Source organism: Cyphellophora europaea (assembly GCF_000365145.1).
Source record: "Cyphellophora europaea CBS 101466 unplaced genomic scaffold supercont1.5, whole genome shotgun sequence".
Lineage (NCBI taxonomy): Eukaryota > Fungi > Ascomycota > Eurotiomycetes > Chaetothyriales > Cyphellophoraceae > Cyphellophora > Cyphellophora europaea.
In genome coordinates, this window is record NW_008481811.1 from 656,440 (window position 1) to 673,394 (window position 16,955).

Below are 16,955 nucleotides of genomic sequence, written 5' to 3' on the forward strand. Positions count from 1 at the left end.
GTGTTGCATCGACTTGGACTTTCGAGCAGTCGGCGTGATCTTGAGCAATAAAAACGTTCTCCAGGACGCGAATTGCTCCAGGTCCGCCGAAGCAATCTCGCGATCGACGGTTCATGGACAGGGATGTCGATCCTCGCATGTTTCAGCCTCAAGGCAATCAAAGGGCCTGGACGTGGGGTCGGAAATCGGTGCCAAGTATCTTTCGCCCTGGCATCTTGACGAGGGGCTTGTTGGATGTATCTGGAGAGTTTCTGCATCGTCTCTTCCATGGAGAGCATCCACAGACACCTCGCTGCGAGGGATCGTGGGTTTCTGCAGCCCAAAGGGAGACTGGTCTGCTGCCCATGGATTCATGCAGAGCAGTCATCGTCCACTGCGAATCTAGACCGCAAGTAATATTTCAGAATCGCGACCATTTCTTGATAAAAGTTCACCGTCAAACATGTCTTGACTTCGCGAGAGCGTCGAGCAGGAATAAAGACGATATTAAGAGGAAGAAGAAATACATCACTCCGTATTCTGCGGCCTCCTAGTTGGCTCTCGCTCGGACCCACTCTCAGGCAGTGAACGAAAGTCTATCTTGGCATGCTTCGTGGAGGGCCACCACGCGAAAAGGGAGCGAGATGGAGCCAACATCAACTATTCTAGACATCTACCGCTGTCAACGCACAGACCGAAGCGCAACCCAGGCTTCTGCTTCTGATCTCTCGCAGGTGAGGTGCGGCGAGCTAGCCGACCAGCAGCCGTCGAGCAGGCTTGATTGGCGGCGGCGGCGCCCTGCATCTCGCGCGCATGTGGTGCTTGAGGGAGAACGAGAGCGTGGAAGTCGCAGCCTGATAACCCGCACTGGCCTTTGTGTAACCTCGTGCTGCTCAGGCCATGTATGACGCGACCTGCACCTACTGGCCTGGTGCTGCGACCCAACTTTCATTTCTCCCTCCAACGCACAACTATGTCTACGGACACTCCGACAACATCACCTTCCAAGTGCCGCCCCGTCGATCTCGCAGGAACCGACAATACCTCTATCGATGCATCACCGACGGCGCCGGCGGCGCGAAACCCCACCAGATACCTCCTTCAAGACCTTCGTCTCCTAACAACTCCTCCTGCTGCCTCCCCTCACCTACATCTGGTCCCGCGAACTCACCGACGAAGCGTCAATAGTCGCGACAATAACCCCTACGCCTTACTTCTCTACGTCTCCGAGCTCCTGCTCTGGCTCAATCACAGCCTCACGGTCGTGGTGGTAGGACGTTGGCTGTTTCCGCCAGGTATGTCGTTTCAAACCCGCAATTCTCTTCCATGCGCCATAGTAGTAGCCCAGATACTAGACGAAGCTGAAAAGTAGGGGAAGCGCCAAAACTGTGGTTCTCAGTCCCCGTTCCAGCCGCCGCTTGATGTCAGGCAATGGGAAACGGTGAGGGTCTTGTGCACCAGTTGTCTCTGGGCATTGCGGCAAGAAGCGCTGCGGCCTGTGGTGGCTCGCTCTCGAGCTCTGTGAGAGGGGATAAGAATCTAGTGGGACGATGCTGCCAGTAACTACTATAAGGGATCGAAATAATGGGAGTGGGCCTGGGTTTCAGAGCATAAATACGAGCTGGCAGGCTTCGTACGCCTTGTGGTGTTCTAACTTATTGGATTTGAAGCTAAGCTGTGACAAGAATTAGCGGCGAACGCCACGGACAGGAAGCATGCATCAACTTTTGATCCATCTCTAGCAACAACATAGGCGTCCATAGACTGACCACAGCACTTCATCATGTCGCTGTTCTACGTCTTCTCGGTACTAGCAACTGTTACTACCGCATTAAGAAGATATCGATACATTCAGACATTTCGGATCCACAATTCCTCTCACATGTTTGATCTCGCCCCAGTCAGCTGCACGCACGCTCAGTACACATCCTTCAATCATTTCATTCAGATTCCGTGGCACACTGGTGTTGAGACGAACGATAGCTCTGCATAAATGACCTCCTTCCGCGTCCTGCAGTACATTCTCGCCGAGAATAGATGCAGCATCGGTTTTGCACTGCTGCCATGACTGGTGGACCCCGCGTAAGTAAGGAGGCTTGTTGGGGAAGAAGATGTCTTCAAACACGAACACTTGCGTAGTTTCTGAGCGGTACGTGAGCTTGATACGAGCGTACAGCTCGACTGTCACACTAGAAAACTTGTTTCCATTACAGTCAATGGAAAGTGGAGTAGAAGCTGCGTTTGAGCGAAGTTTCAGCGCTTCTGCCACACGGAAGCAGGTGACAATGCGGTTCTCTGACTGGATGTTGGGAATGAGGTGATTGGGTGCATCCATAGACGGGGGAATGCCACGAATGAAGGGTATGATCAGACTTCGAGGCGCGGTAGTCGAGGAAGCGATATCTGTCATGTCGGCGGTTGCGAGTGAGCTACGCGCCGACGGCCGGCAATCCCAGGATGACGGCAAACTAGCCGAGTGAAGAGGTGTTGGCATAATCGGCTTGCCTGTTTCGTATCTTGTTGCGTTTGAATCCCTGGCTGAGCCTCCAATGTTCATGCGTGCAGCCTCCTGACTCATCATCTCTTCGAACAACGACGATTCATCCGAAAACGAGTCCTGTGGCAACGGGTGAGTCGACTCCTCAATCATGAATACGCTCGTCGCTTGCTCGTTCTGAGTGTCTGGACTTGGGAGTCTCGATGTGCTGTGAACATTTTGGGGGTCTGAGCTTTTCATGTTTGACACAGCTTGTAAGCCTGGTCGCGTGGGTGCAGCGTTCCTCATCGCGAGCTTTACTTTCTTTGCGGGCGGCGGAGCAGGGCCATCGTCTTCTTTGGACACCTGCTTTCTGGACACATTCATGGGTGTTAGCAGGTTCTTCTGCATTGGCATATCCAGACCGTATGGAAAAGTCTCCTGGGTGGGTTGTGCAGGAACCTCCCCAAGGTCATTCTCCTTTTCGCTGTCGGCACGGTGTCTCTTAGTGGGTGGAATGACAGATGGTGGACTCGAGGGGTCTTCGTCAGCCAGAACCTCTAAAGCCTGCCGCTTCTTCGATCTCTTAGGCTGCCCTTGGGTTTCGGGAACGGCCGCAAAGCAAGTCGATACGTCAATCTCAGACAGTGCACGAGGCCGCTTTGGCTTCCTGGGCAACGGTGGATTTACTCGGCTGTTCGCGAGCTTCGGAAATCGGGCATAGATGATGCTAACGGCGCTGGCTACTACCTCTGTCTGAGTGACTCGGCGAGGTTTCGAGATCGATTCTCCGGCGTGGCAAATGTTGGGATCGTTTGCGAGGGTTCGGACCTCATGCTTGTATTTTTCCAGAAGATCGGGTTGTGCCCAGCGCCACTGTCTGTCCAGTTCATTCAAATCAGGCACAATATGGTATTCTGGGATGCTAGAAGGTACGGCCTTCTGCACGCTTGCCCAGGGGCGTGGTTGCCTTGATTTATCAGTCCTGTTGACAGCAGCTGCGAAGGGCTTACCAAGTTGTGACTTCTGAAGTCGGCTGCACATCTTGCGTTATGTCGACCATAATTGGGCAGCAGATTCACAGAACTGGTCGTAGAGACCGTTATGTTGCACAGCAAGCTAGGTGGTAGAAGGTCGACGCCGATAGCACAAGTAGGTTGTGAAAGAGAAGAAAGCGGTGGAACAAAGAACATTTTTGTCTTCGGGTCACAAGTTGATAAAGTATCGGCAGAGCCATTCGACAAACGGACTGAACAACATCATGACAGAAATAGCAGGTGTAGCGCGAACAACCAATGGGGCTGGGGCGTGATTGAGAGAACAGTCTTCACTTGACAGAGATGTTCCGGTACCGGTTAATACGGATAGTTGTTGATTAAACCTTCACCAACAGCCTAGAGCTTTAGATGTCACTTCGAAGGCAGAGAGATACCTCACGTTTCTTGAAGTACGTAGCGTCACTCTACCTTGTGTATTTCGTAGTCCATCATCATAAGAGCAGATGGAAAGCTGCAGCAAAACCTATAGCTGGCCGACATTCTGTGATTGCCTTTACCTGGAAGCGATTCTTGATTTTTCAAATTCATATTTTCATTGTCGCGGGGTTTGATAGACGGAAGACAGTCGATGAAGGATTCAACCATGGGGCTGCAAAAGTGACATGGTGGAGTGAAGTAAAGTGAGGTTGGAGTAAGGGTGAAGTCGACCGTGCCAGATGCTTGGCATTTTCGAACGGCTAGATCTCGGCCAAACGGTAGCCGAGGATCATGTTTACTCCAAAGTGCGCAACTTCATCTGTTTGAATATTTGGAGTCTGGCCCTCAACCTTATCTGTGGGACCAGAGGCTTGCCTTCAAGTACTGACGGTGTATCACCACAGACAACATGTCATATGAGCTCGAGGCGAAGAAGCGCAAGTTCGACCGTATACTGGAATCACTCACCGATGGCGGCTCGTCGGTGCGATCAACTCTGAACTCACGAAATAATGGTTCTACAATTTCTCCTTCCGATGGCTCCGACGCGTCTAAGCGGCGCCGCATCACTCCCAACTCCCAGATCAGTAAAACCGCGTCTACAACGTCGTTGACCGGACACTATCTCCCCTCCTCGCGTCCTGCTTTTCTCGAGCGCCTCGAAACATATCGACAAGTCACGCAATGGCATATTCCATCCACCGAACCGATCAACGCGTCAGTGTGGGCGAAAAGAGGCTGGGTCTGCGTTGACAAAGACACTGTCTCCTGCGGGTCCTGCAAGGAAAGATTAACCGTTGATCTCGACCTCGAGAATGGGAACCTCCACGAACCTGACGCGACTGGTGACGGCGCAGATGATGCGAGCTACTCGTTAGCCAAAGACGTCTACGATGCCCTCATCAAACGATACCAGGAGATGATCATTTCGGGCCACTCTGCCAGCTGTCCATGGAGAAAGCGAGGCTGCGATACGTCAATACAGCGAATAGAGGGCTTACTCAACGTTGGCAATGCTATATCTGGGCTGCAAGAGAGATACAACAGCATAGACACCGATCTGTCAGAAATCCCTGCTGTGTTGTTATCAGAAGGCCATGTCGAAGAAACGGAGCTGCAGACTTTCAAGGTCGATCAAGAGATGGCATCCTCCGAAGCACTGAAGCTGGCTATGTGTGGTTGGCAGCGCAAGTGTCCAGACGTCATCGAGTGCAAACACTGTTTTCGATCACTCGGCCTCTGGTTGTACAGAGGTGAGGACCCCACAATTGAGAGACTCGACGCAGTCGAAGGCCACCTTGAGTATTGCCCGTGGCGTTCGTCGGAGGCGCAAGACAGCGAACTCACGATCACACGCGACGGTGTTGTGCAGAAAACGAAGCTCGCTGGTTGGCGGTTGATCTATCAGGCCGTCACCAAGACAAATGCGCGGAAACTTTCGGCCTCTCGTCCCCAAACCGCGGTTACCTTGTCTTCGGAAGCCGATGGTAACCTCAGTTCAGAGCTATCCCCTGAACAGCGAGAGAAGCGGACGCGCGATTTAATGAAACGGATCAAAGAACTCAGGAAGCCATTCAACATGAAGAGCTTGCTCCGGAAGAAGGACAAAGCGCGGCCCAAGACGGCGAGTTAGCCAATAATATCTTTAGCTATAGCTAGACCGGCAATACTAGGACTTCCACCCTCAGATGTGCTCCGCTGGCAGCATGGACTACTCCCCGGTCCTGATTGGCAGGGATTCGAGCCCACACGTGCTCTTCAGCGTCAGGCATGTGCTTGAGGCGAGTATCGGGTAAAGCAGGACTTGCAATTCGGCATGCCAAGCGAGCCCGATCGGACTAGGAGCCTTGTCCGATGCGGCGCCAGAATCTACGGATGCCGTTGAAGGGGGCTGCAAGTCGCCCTTGCTCTTGTTTCTGTGTCGACAGTATCTCATGTCGCGAGACAGCAGCTGTTTGCGATGGTCAGTTTACCGGGCTCTGGCTTTTCCATACATGACTTATTGAGCCATAGCTGGCTCACTCGAGCATAGACTTCCCCAGATTTCGGTCAGCAGGCCGGTCCTGGCACCAAGCCATAAGATCCACCGCTAATCGATAGCGGCGGGGATGCCTGTGACGACATGGCTGACGCGAGGCACGGATCAGGGACATGAAGCTGACCATCGGCGACGGCACGAAGCCAGCATCCGAATCCAAGAAAGCCGGAATCCCATAAGGCCCACGCCCGCCGAGATCTTCCGCATACCGAGATGGTTCTACTGGCAAGATGAGCCTTTTCTAATCGGGATGAGGGTTGTGGATGCAAGAAGCAAGCTAGCGACGGCGAGTGGGGCACAGCCCGTGGGATGGAACTCAGGCATGTGAAGGTCGCTCAACGGCCTCAACAATCACTGGAAAGGAATCATTGAGGAACAATATTGTATACGCATGAAATAACACAAATGGGTGAGACGGCTCGCGTTCATGATGCAGGTGACGGCCCAACGGGAGCTGTTGAGTTGCGGCTGGGGAGCTGATCATCTTGGACGCTGGGCTCGTCGTTCGTCAGGGTGGCTCCTTCCCCGCATTGTGCCTTGCTCTGGGCTTCGTCAACCAATGGTCGCTCCTTCGACCACTCGTCCGGCAACATCTTTACGACCTTCTCCCGGGCTATATGGACTTTGTCTTTCCGGCAGCACACCTTGACAGCCGAAGAGCCATTCTACTGTTTCTCACACTGCACATACGCGTTTTCTGCTTCCTGTCGACCTCGTTATCAGTGCATACAGCGTCAGATCGTTCACCCCAAAGGCTGACCGTCGATTGGTATTCCCGCTGACGCAACCGACCTGCCCCTCACCGCTCACGGGTAGACGCTGCGCAGAGAGCACGCGCACGCGTGTGCTTGGGTCCCTCGTACGTATTCTTACCTCCGGACGATGTTGGAAGCTCGAGTCGTCCTGCTGATCAGCATGAACGGCTTTCCTGTTCCAAACACTGCTCGCGCAACCTTTGCTGACCTAGGCCCGCTAGAATACTCCAACACTCCTCTTGAATCTCCACTCCTACAACCATGTCGGGTACCGCCAACCGCGTCAAGGAAAGCGCCCGGTCCGCCGCGACCAAGGTCGAAGAGGCTGCAACGGAAGCAGTCAACAATCCTGTTAAGGCCAAGAATGATTTCCTCCATACTCCGGTAATGCGAGGTGCCCTGCCCTTCATCAATGGTGGCTTGGCAGGCATGTTTGCAACCGCTTGTATACAGCCTGTCGACATGGTCAAGGTGCGACTTCAACTGGCTGGCGAGGGTGCAAAAGGCGGCCCGAAACCCACCGTTATGGGCGTGACAAGGGAAGTCATCGCCTCGGGCAGAGTCTTGGACCTGTACACTGGTCTATCTGCAGGTCTACTAAGACAAGCTGTTTACACCACCGCCAGGCTGGGTTTCTTCGACACATTCCAGAACATGCTGCAGGCACGCGCCGATGAGAAGGGTACCAAAGTGACTTTCGTCGAGCGAGGTGCGGCTGGTCTGACTGCTGGTGGTCTCGCAGCCATGGTTGGCAACCCCGCTGATCTGGCATTGATCCGAATGCAATCCGATGGTCTCAAGCCCAAAGATCAACGAGCCAACTATCGGTCCGTCTTCGACGCGCTCGGCCGCATTGCGAAAGGAGAAGGTGTCACGGCATGGTGGGCTGGCGCCTATCCCACCGTCATTCGAGCGATGGCTCTCAACTTTGGCCAACTCACGTTTTTCGCCGAGTCCAAAACACAGCTGAAGGAGCGGTTTCCCCACTTGTCAGAGGGCACCAACCGGTTCGGAGCTTCGGCCATTGCCGGATTTTTCGCCTCGTTCTTTAGCTTACCATTCGACTTTATTAAGACGCGTCTGCAAAAGCAGTCAAAAGGACCCGATGGCAAACTCCCTTACGCAGGCTTCCTCGATTGTGCTAGGAAGGTGAGCTTTCTTGGCCCTTGCTCCACAGGAACTCGCTAGTGCTTCGACCGGCCTATGCTAATATGATCTCAGGTGATCGCGAATGAGGGTCCACTGCGCTTCTACCGCGGCTTCGGTACCTACTATATTAGAATTGCTCCCCATGCGTAAGCTTCCCACCGGTACCGCCTTGCTGAATCTGACCGAGCTAGGATGATCACTCTCATCGTTGCCGACTACCTGAAGCTCATCACCAATTAAGCACCAGGGCTACACAGCAGTCACTGAGCTTGTTAATCAATCTACAGTAAGTGATCAAGCATGCGAGAAACATCAGCTCTCAGCAAGCACGGAGGAGCTGAAGTATCCGGAGCACGGCATATCGGTGCAAGAGGAGGCGTATGATTTATCAAAGGTGGAGTATATACCCATGTAGAGCTGTGTCTGCTCTTTTTTTATGCTGTATGTGCTATGACAGATTGTCAAGCCACATAGATATGCAAGGTACAGGACGAAAAGAATGAATAGCCATATTTGCCACGACGAGTCTTGTACGGATTTCTCGATTGGCTTCCCAGCCAGAACAAATGTTCGCAATTCTATGCAGTTGCGGCGACTCTAGTCTTCTCGAGGCTGTGCAGACTGTTCCCGTTCAGTCGAACTCAGGTAGAGCATAGGTGAATCTGGTACTTACTAGCTCAGTTTGTGCCCACAGATTTAGATGAATTATCCTTGAATTCATTTACTGCCTGATGCCCTTTGCCTCTCCAGCACCCCCGAAGTTTAGCCGCCCGCAACTTACATTTTCTCCAACACCACATGCGCTCTTCGAACTTTTGGACACCGCCCTTCGTACCTCCATGTGGATAGCTCGCTGAGTTGCCCCGGACGCTCTTTGCCCAAACTTGCTCATGCCGAGGACATAGCCGTCGCTTATTGACCTCTCAATAAGCTCCGCGCCCGCGTCATCGCCGCCGGTGCGAAAATGACGCCCGCCGAATGCCTCCTCAACCTCGTCCTGTCCGGCACGCAGTCACACTACGAGTTCCGCGGCGTCATCGACGACAAGCGCCTCGAGCACCTGCTACTCGCCGGAAAACAGATCCTCTACAAATCGCACCAAGAATCTGATACGCGACAGGCTCTGGGCTTCTCCCCCAAAGTCTGGACCGGTCTTAGCAATGTGCTAGCGCATGCGATTCCGGTCCTAGAGAGCCTCAGCTTTGCCTGGAAGACTGGGAATGCTGGCACACATGCGGCCAATGGCGGAAACTACAATGGCTCGAGTTCGGATCTCATCGCAGCGAACTACCTTGGGCTGGTCAAGGATATCGAAAGACTGAATGATCTTTGTACCATTGCGCGAAATCTACTGGCTACGACGAAGAGAGCGCAGAACCTGGCGGCGGAAATGGGATTCGATCAGCAGATTCTTCGACTCATTGACGTCTGCGTGCGAGTCACGGCCAGAGGATTTGATGGCGAGGGCGGAAATGTTCGCAGCGAAGAGCGATGGGGGAAGGTGGTGAACCTGTACAAGAGGCTGTTGATCACATGTCTCCAGTTTCTGCACAACTTCATCATGCACAACGAACAACGCAAGCTGGTGCTGTGGTTGGATCTTTTCGGGAACGCAGCCAGCCAACCGCCACAACAGCAGCAACAGCAACAGCAACAGCCACAAACCCTGAACCAGGACCTAACGGAGACAAAGGAGACGGAGGCTCCAAAGGATCAAGCCCCACTCAGAGCCGAGGAGGCGGCGGTCCAAGAACGCATCAAATCGGCGATGGAGAAGCTACCTCAAGGAGCAGAAGGGGGCTTGGGGTACAACATCGAGGACGTACATGCGCTATTTGAGATGATGAGCGCCACCAAGCAGCCAGATGCTAATACCCAAGAGACGGCCAAGGTGCTTATGGAGAAGATCCGATCCGATATGGAGAGGCTCTCTGGGCTGAACTCGAATCAGCTGGATGGTAATCCGGAGGCACTGCTCAAAGTTGGGGCTGCTCTTCGCGCCCAGATGCCCAATAAGGACCTGTCGCCACCGATAGAACAAGCTGCTCGAAACGCCAGCGTCGAAACTCAGCGCACGAATGGTCGTCAATGGAACAGTATGCCCGACTTCTCATCATACGCGGATATTACAGGTGCCAGCCAGGAGATCACCACTGCTGACCTGCAAATGCCTCGAACATCTCAATCCGCTGCTGAGACCTTGCAAGAAGCCAAAGACGAGCTTATGGCACGCCTACAAGAGCCACAGTCCCATGCCTCGGATGACGCGCCCTATGATGATGAAGACGGTACTGCCGCATCGCATGTGCTCGAGGATTCGCTGCTTGATAGTGCCGAGGAGGATCTTTCAGAATCAGAGCACGATTCCGTTTCCAACGCGTCGGTGTCTGAAACATCGTCTTACCGACATCCCAACGACCAAGAGCGCGGTCTGCTCACCGATGTACCGCTTGTGTTAGGTCCCACGGAAATCGAAGCCTTGCCGATGATCATCCAAGCTGGGATTGTAGACAACTTTGGCAACAGCAGCAACAAACCTCTCCCACCTCAAACGGCTGCAGAGCGCCAGAACATCCGCAACATGCAATCTGTACGGTGTCATATTCTACTCGCACAAGAAGCAGGTCGAAATGTCCTACGCGAGCTGCTCATCTTCATCGCCGCTTGGGATTTGCCTGACGACGAGTTTTACTTCAAGATGATGGTGCAGATTATGGAGGCTATACTCAAGAATGGCCTCATGTCCCACGCATACGCCGACTTTGGGCAAGCCAAAGACATCATCTCTCCCGCTCAGGCTGTTGTGGTCAAGATTTTGACACATATTTATCGCACACGTTACTCGCCCGCATCCGCCCAAAATCAAAAGGACGCCGACCGCTCCGCACCGCGCGAAGCTATTGATGCTAGCCGGTCGAGGGTTCCAGCACCCCTTACACGGGTCGATGTGCTCACCGTCCGGTACATCTTCACCGTTTTCCGGGGCAACATTGTGCCGGAGACATGCGCGCTGATATATCTGCAGGGCCAGATTCGACATGGACTGGCGCTGGCGGAGGACTTTCCACTGAACCTCTGGGACATGGAACGTGTATACGAAGGCGTGTACCAGTTCCTCGAGTTCTTTGCGGTCTTGACTGAGAACAATGACTGGAAGCGGCTTTTGGTCGAGTGGGAGATTGTGTACGACTTGTGCACCCTAATCAAGGAACTCGAAGCCGCGATCCCGAAGGTCAATCCGCTCACCGCTGCTGGCAAGGCTGCCGTCGCACGGGATGGCGACCGCGATGTCGGCGTGGTATACCAAGGTGAGGCTGCCGAAATGGCGCCACCACCATCTAACCAACTAGGAGATGCCGACACATCCCTAGCTCCAACACAGACAAGCAGTGCTGCACCCGTCGCAGTCGAGCGCCCTTACTCTCTATCCCCTCCTCCATCTCCTCCAATCCCTTTGCCGCTCGATCCTGCCATCAACTCACCACCACCGTCATTGCCACCGAACGCCGCGGCACCACATCCTCCATCAACGAACCCACCGCTGGAGGACCCGTCGACCTTTGAATGGCGTAACCTCAAGAAATTAATCATCCTCGTGCTAAGCTCGCTTGTCTGGAAGTCGCGGCTGGTGCAAGACCAGATTCGTGCCCACCGTGGCGTTGACACTGTGCTGGCGTGCACCGTGCACGATGCCAATAACCCATACATACGCGAGCACGCCGTCATGTGTCTGAAGTTCCTGTTGGAGGGCAACGAAGAGAACCAGGCCTTGGTCGCACAGCTCGAGAGCCAGGGCGTGGCGGACGCGTACGACGAAGGTGAGGGCGGCTTTCAGGGCGGCAGCTTTGGTGGCGGTTTCGGCGCCACAGGCGCGGCTGGCATGGGCAAAGGGAAGAGGCGCGCCGCGAGTGAGAGTGCGGCGGAAGCTGCTGCCGTCGGGCTGGGGCCCGTCGAGGCACGGAGGCTACGGGAGAGATTTGGCGAGCTGAGCTTCGGGGAGAGTGAGCGTGCGAGTGGCAGCACCGTTGGCGGACATGCGCATGAATTGCAGGGTGACGACAGTGACGATGCAAGGATCGAGGAGCTGGACTAGAGATCTCGCGCCCGTTGCGTCGTCCATCGCCTACGACGCCTGGTCATTGATGCAAATCGTGAGATCGCTCACGTGGACTGGCCGGCTCATCTCGTTCTCGAGAGGGAGGCCACCATGCGACAGATGTACGAGCAGCTTCGGCCCCATCGACCAGTAGACACCACCACAACGACACAGAAATTGAAGCCCCAAGCCAATCGCGACAAGCGAGCAAGCTTCGTCGCCGCCAGGAGACGCGTGTACGCACAACTCGACGCTGTGATATCAGCGGCTCATGGGCTCATGGATTTAGAGGCCACTTCGTCCGCACAGCTGCCAGATGAGCGAGGCACGACTCAGACGCCGGCCGGCAGCAATATTATGGCACAGTCAACCCAGGAGAAAAGCGGGCTGATACAGGAATCGCTCGAGGGGCTACGAAGGGCCGTTGTGCGCCGATTTCGGAAACTCTAGGGGGGAAGACGTGTAGACGGGCAGACGGGCGAGAAAATGGGGGCATCACAGAGCCAGCACGGTCCGCAAGAGAATAGATAAGTCACGAAGCAGCATACAGGGAAAAACCTTGATGAGAGTATGAGCACGAATGAAGAACAACAGGACTTGACGCAGGTCATGCATGAGCTTTGTTGATCTGGTCGCTGCTTCAAGATGACGTCTACAGACAAGCTTCTCGCGTGCTATTCACTAAGAATCGCGCACCAGCCCTTCCCGCCTCGCTGATCCGTAGTAGCTGACAGGCACGATAATCCTCGCGAGCTAGTCCTATCCGTCCTCTGTTTTGGACCACGAAGTATCCCGAGTCCCTGGTCATCTAAAGACTGAGACTGCAGCTATATCCGGATGGTGAACTCACTACAGCCTCAGCGCCGACTGACAGTAAGCGTCTGCTGTGCGTATTGCGAGTATCGACAAAGGTAGGGTCATCCTAGGCAGGAACGTTCGCATTGTATTTGCGCTACTTAAAGAGGTCGAAGATACTGAACGGATCGAATTCGTCTTGAATGATGTTTGGGTCGAAGCCGAGGACGTCGCGGCTGAATCTCTGGATGGAAGTGCAAGACGAATGGAGTACGCTCGTAGGCTCGTTGCTGATCCGCTGTGACGGTGTCGATGGATGGGTGGTAGTCAGGACGAAGGCTGATGATGATAGAGTCATTGAAGTTGAACTCTGGTGTTGGGTCTGCCGGAGCGCCGTGACCTCGCTTCGCGATCACACTTTGACGAAACAGAAACCGTGGTAGAAGCTGACGGCCTCTCGCTCATCTTGCGACATGACCATCTGGCCGCGATCATCGACCACGCCCATTCGCTTGGCGAGAGCGAACATCTCGTGGTCGTGCTTTTCGTTCTCCCAGATTTCGAGGAATGGCTTTCGATAGCGTTGCTCGAGATTGTAGCCTTCCGCAATTGCACGGAAAGCTTCCCACGGAACGACGAACTCGGGCACGTCCACGGCTTCAGCCATCCAGTATGTGTACTTCCATCCAACGGGTGGACGAAATTGGACCGATCCATCGGCTGGAGTGAGGGCCGTGGTTGATGTTGGTGGGAAGCGCACATTATAGATAGAGTTGCCCCAGCTTGGCCCTTCCTCGTCTTCACGGCTCGTGGTTCTCGGACTCACTGGCTCACCTTTTGCCTGAGCCTGAGCGTTGGGTCGATTCTTGGTGAACCAGGTGTTGATGTGGCTAGCAAGGCTATCAGAATTGGGCACCACGCCGATAAACCGTCCACCCTTCTTCAAGCTGCCTGCCACATTCTTGAGCATCATCTTGACTTTGTCTTCACTCTCGAAAGCGTAGTGCATGCTGAACATCATGACGACCACATCAAATCGGCCGCCACCGAACCGGCTGACGGCTCCGTTGCCCACATTTGGATCGATGCCAACTTCTTGAACGATGGGAACCTCGCCGATCCATTCACCAAAGCAGTCTTTGGTAACGAAGCGAGCTTCGTAGATCGGCTTTCGTCCTCGACGCATGCCCTGATATCGCTCGGAGGCCTGTCTGATTGAGGTGTCAGCAGGATCAAGGCCCACGTACAGCTCAAGGGGCTGTGGCGCAAGCTGCCACTTCCCCAAGTCACCACCCTTCCCGCAACCAATGTCAAGGACAAGTAATGGCTGGAGCTGCTCCGGGGCTTTGGCTTCCTCGCCCCAGCCGAGCTCTTCCGGCTCAGCCTTCTCCTCGGGACTGAATTTCTGAATCATGAATGACTTGATCCAATTATTGAAGCTGCGCAGCCCTTTGATCTGAGACTCGTTTTTACGCCACTCTCGTCCACGTTCCTTTACCCATTCAGGCCGGGCATTGTAGAACTGATTAGATGCATCTTGAACACCGCGGTTGACGTTCTGTGGGGCTTGTCTCGCTTCTCGCTCCGCTCTCAAGCGCTCCTGTTCCGCGAGCACATTGCGGCCCCGTCCCCTACCTGCTCCCTGACGAGGATTTGCATCTCGAGGCGGAGACCGGCGAATTGGAGATGGATCACGTGCACGATCTGAATTCCGGGGCGGAGATCTTCTTCGATACGCGCTAGGCACACGGTTTCCTGGAGACCTTGACCGCCTTCTGGATGGGCCTGGCGACCGTGAGCGTCGTCGAGGCGGGTAGCCGTTTGCGTCTGGACGTCTGCTATAGACGGATGGAGGTGCACGAGATGAAATCTCGCCATCCTCTCGTGGTCGACGGGGCACTCGGGGAAGATCCATTGGATTTTTGGGTTTTGAGGGTGCTTCATCGTATTGACCGTCTCTTACAGGCGAAGCGCGAGGCCTCTTCGTTTCGTTGCCAGCGCTCTCATCGTGCTGGTTGCTCGGTTGCTCGTTCGGCGGCTTAGCCGGAGGTGACCATTTTCTTTTTCTTTCAGCAGTGGCAGAAGGGCTGGTGTTTGTCGCATGATCGCCATCAGCTACAGCGTCCTCGGGTACAGAGTCGGGGATTTCTCTGAAGATATCCCGTGCTGGATCGTAGGCTGCTGATGAGCGTCGTCTCGCAGCTGGAGGAAGCCGAGACTCACTCATGGCAGAGCAGATGAGACACAGACCTCTCCAAATTCAAAATGGGACTTATCGAGAGAATTGATGGATGTAAAAAGGAAATAGATGTCAATAGCTCAGACAAGAGTCCGACGTGGAAGGATGGTGAAGGGCAACAATTGCCTCGTCTAGAGATGATAAAGGCACAGCGCGTGCACAGAGCACAGTCAATCGTGAGAGTGACTAGCTCGTCAAGTCAGGACCGAGTAGTTGCTGTCGTAGAGCTGTGCGGGACAGTTAAGGTCGTGGTGTGCATTCGCAGGAAAGGGAGACATTGAGACAAGTTGGAGGCAGTTTTTTGGCGGTGCGGAGAATCGAATGAGTGCGCAGTCGCGTCACGCGTAGAACGCCAGTTCCATTGAGCAATGTCTCTACCATCGTACGAACTTATTCCTCCCGCTCGCCCTCCCTCCCTCCTCGCTTGCGTCGCTCGCTTACTGAATATACGCGCGGCCATGCCGTCCGTCGACGTCCGCTATCAGTCTCTCGAGGCGCCGCTCAACGAGAAAGCAGTCCGTGCTCTCGCTGAACTCCAACGCTCATATGCTGCCGACCGCAAACTACAAGACAACATCCGTAGCGCTAGCAACATCCTTGCCGAAACCGCTAGTGCTATCAATGAAGCCAAAGTCGAGCGTCGCGAAAAGCATTCTCGTCACAATAAGCGTCTTCAAGAAAATGGAGAAGACTTGAACGACGACAGCGAGGTCAAAGCCTTTGAAGCGCGTGTTGACGATGTCACCGAGAAGATGGACCACGCCATACGACGCATCATCGACGATCGGGTTTGGATGGAATCCATCTCTGATACGCTCAGACATGTGGGCAACAAATCAAGCAATGCTACCGCTACGCAAACCCAACGCAGCCAACGCTCTACCCAACTTCCCACACAAGATGCTACGCCACGACAACACGATCTCGCCAATGAAGATTACGGAAATGAAGATGTTCTCAACAGCGACGGCAATGACGAGGAGGACACCACGGCTTCCGGTCCCCCTCCGCCAGAAGAAGCCCCCACGACGTTGCTTCGAGTCGCCCTCAGCAGTCACAAGGTTCGCCACGCTTCCAAAACCCTCACCGAGCGCTATGCGCATGACAATGACTACGCTGGTTTCTACAAATCTATCCACGACGCTCGCCACGCACACCTACCAAATCCGCCTCCGGTACCCAACGCCGCGCTATGGTTTGGCCGCGAAGAAGGCCGGCTAACAGCCAGTCTCTCCGCCGATGGCTTTCCCGAGGAAGACACTGAACTCGGTGTGGTGGGAGAACGCACAAGCGTCAAGTGTCCGTTAACGCTGCAATACTTCAAAGATCCAGTTACCAGCGACGTCTGCCACCACAGTCTTGAGAAATCGGCGATACTGGACATGCTGAAAGTGAGTACAGACTTTGTACCATTCACACCAGAGCAGGAAATAGAACTCTCGCGCTTGAAGGATGGACAGCGTGCAAGACGGGAGCGGCAAATCCGCACGCCGAGAGTGCATTGTCCTGAGTGCAATCGATGGATGCAGGAAGCAGATCTGCGTGCGAACCCAGTGCTGCAGCGGCGGGCGAAGCGCATCATGGAAAAAGAAAAGAGAGATGAGGAGGAACAGCAAGATGAGGACGATGAAGCCGGGAGCGATGCTGACAGGGAGGGTGGTATCAGGGGTATCAGAGGTACTCAACGCCGACCATTTGGGGTTGGAAGTAGTCCGCTGGGGAGGAATAGTTCAAGTGGAGTGAGTCGAGTCAAGCAAGAAATGATGGACCGTAAGAACCAGGGCAGACAGAACAGCAGTGCCCCTGGCGGTAGTGCTGGAGAGCCGCGGCGGGGAACACAGATCGTTGATATGGAGGACAGTAGTGACGAAGACTGACATGCTTCCACAACCGGAGTCTAGGTCGTCCAGGGGCTATGAGCAACATGATGCTCGCTGGGAGCCTGCATGGAAG

The 16,955-nt window shown here is 54.4% G+C and overlaps 6 protein-coding genes across 6 annotated transcripts; 4 read left to right on the forward strand and 2 right to left on the reverse strand.

Annotated features, from left to right (window-relative positions):
* Positions 1-1,810: 1,810 nt before the first annotated feature.
* On the reverse strand, positions 1,811-3,499 carry HMPREF1541_05511 (uncharacterized protein; the record flags this gene model as incomplete). The annotated part of the gene is made up of 1 exon (XM_008719851.1): positions 1,811-3,499. One exon carries the CDS (start codon positions 3,497-3,499, stop codon positions 1,811-1,813), a length of 1,689 nt encoding a protein of 562 aa, XP_008718073.1.
* Positions 3,500-4,339: 840 nt separating this feature from the next.
* On the forward strand, positions 4,340-5,563 carry HMPREF1541_05512 (uncharacterized protein; the record flags this gene model as incomplete). Its single annotated transcript, XM_008719852.1, has 1 exon — positions 4,340-5,563. The coding sequence occupies one exon, from the start codon at positions 4,340-4,342 to the stop codon at positions 5,561-5,563; it is 1,224 nt and encodes a 407-aa protein (XP_008718074.1).
* A 1,421-nt stretch (positions 5,564-6,984) lies between these two features.
* Positions 6,985-8,112, forward strand: HMPREF1541_05513 (uncharacterized protein; the record flags this gene model as incomplete). The annotated part of the gene is made up of 3 exons (XM_008719853.1): positions 6,985-7,872; positions 7,945-8,018; positions 8,064-8,112. 3 exons carry the CDS (start codon positions 6,985-6,987, stop codon positions 8,110-8,112), a joined length of 1,011 nt encoding a protein of 336 aa, XP_008718075.1.
* Positions 8,113-8,836: 724 nt separating this feature from the next.
* On the forward strand, positions 8,837-11,965 carry HMPREF1541_05514 (uncharacterized protein; the record flags this gene model as incomplete). Its single annotated transcript, XM_008719854.1, has 1 exon — positions 8,837-11,965. The coding sequence occupies one exon, from the start codon at positions 8,837-8,839 to the stop codon at positions 11,963-11,965; it is 3,129 nt and encodes a 1,042-aa protein (XP_008718076.1).
* Positions 11,966-13,175: 1,210 nt separating this feature from the next.
* HMPREF1541_05515 (uncharacterized protein) lies at positions 13,176-14,990 on the reverse strand (the record flags this gene model as incomplete). The annotated part of the gene is made up of 1 exon (XM_008719855.1): positions 13,176-14,990. The coding sequence occupies one exon, from the start codon at positions 14,988-14,990 to the stop codon at positions 13,176-13,178; it is 1,815 nt and encodes a 604-aa protein (XP_008718077.1).
* Positions 14,991-15,460: 470 nt separating this feature from the next.
* On the forward strand, positions 15,461-16,879 carry HMPREF1541_05516 (uncharacterized protein; the record flags this gene model as incomplete). The annotated part of the gene is made up of 1 exon (XM_008719856.1): positions 15,461-16,879. The coding sequence occupies one exon, from the start codon at positions 15,461-15,463 to the stop codon at positions 16,877-16,879; it is 1,419 nt and encodes a 472-aa protein (XP_008718078.1).
* Positions 16,880-16,955: the final 76 nt, after the last annotated feature.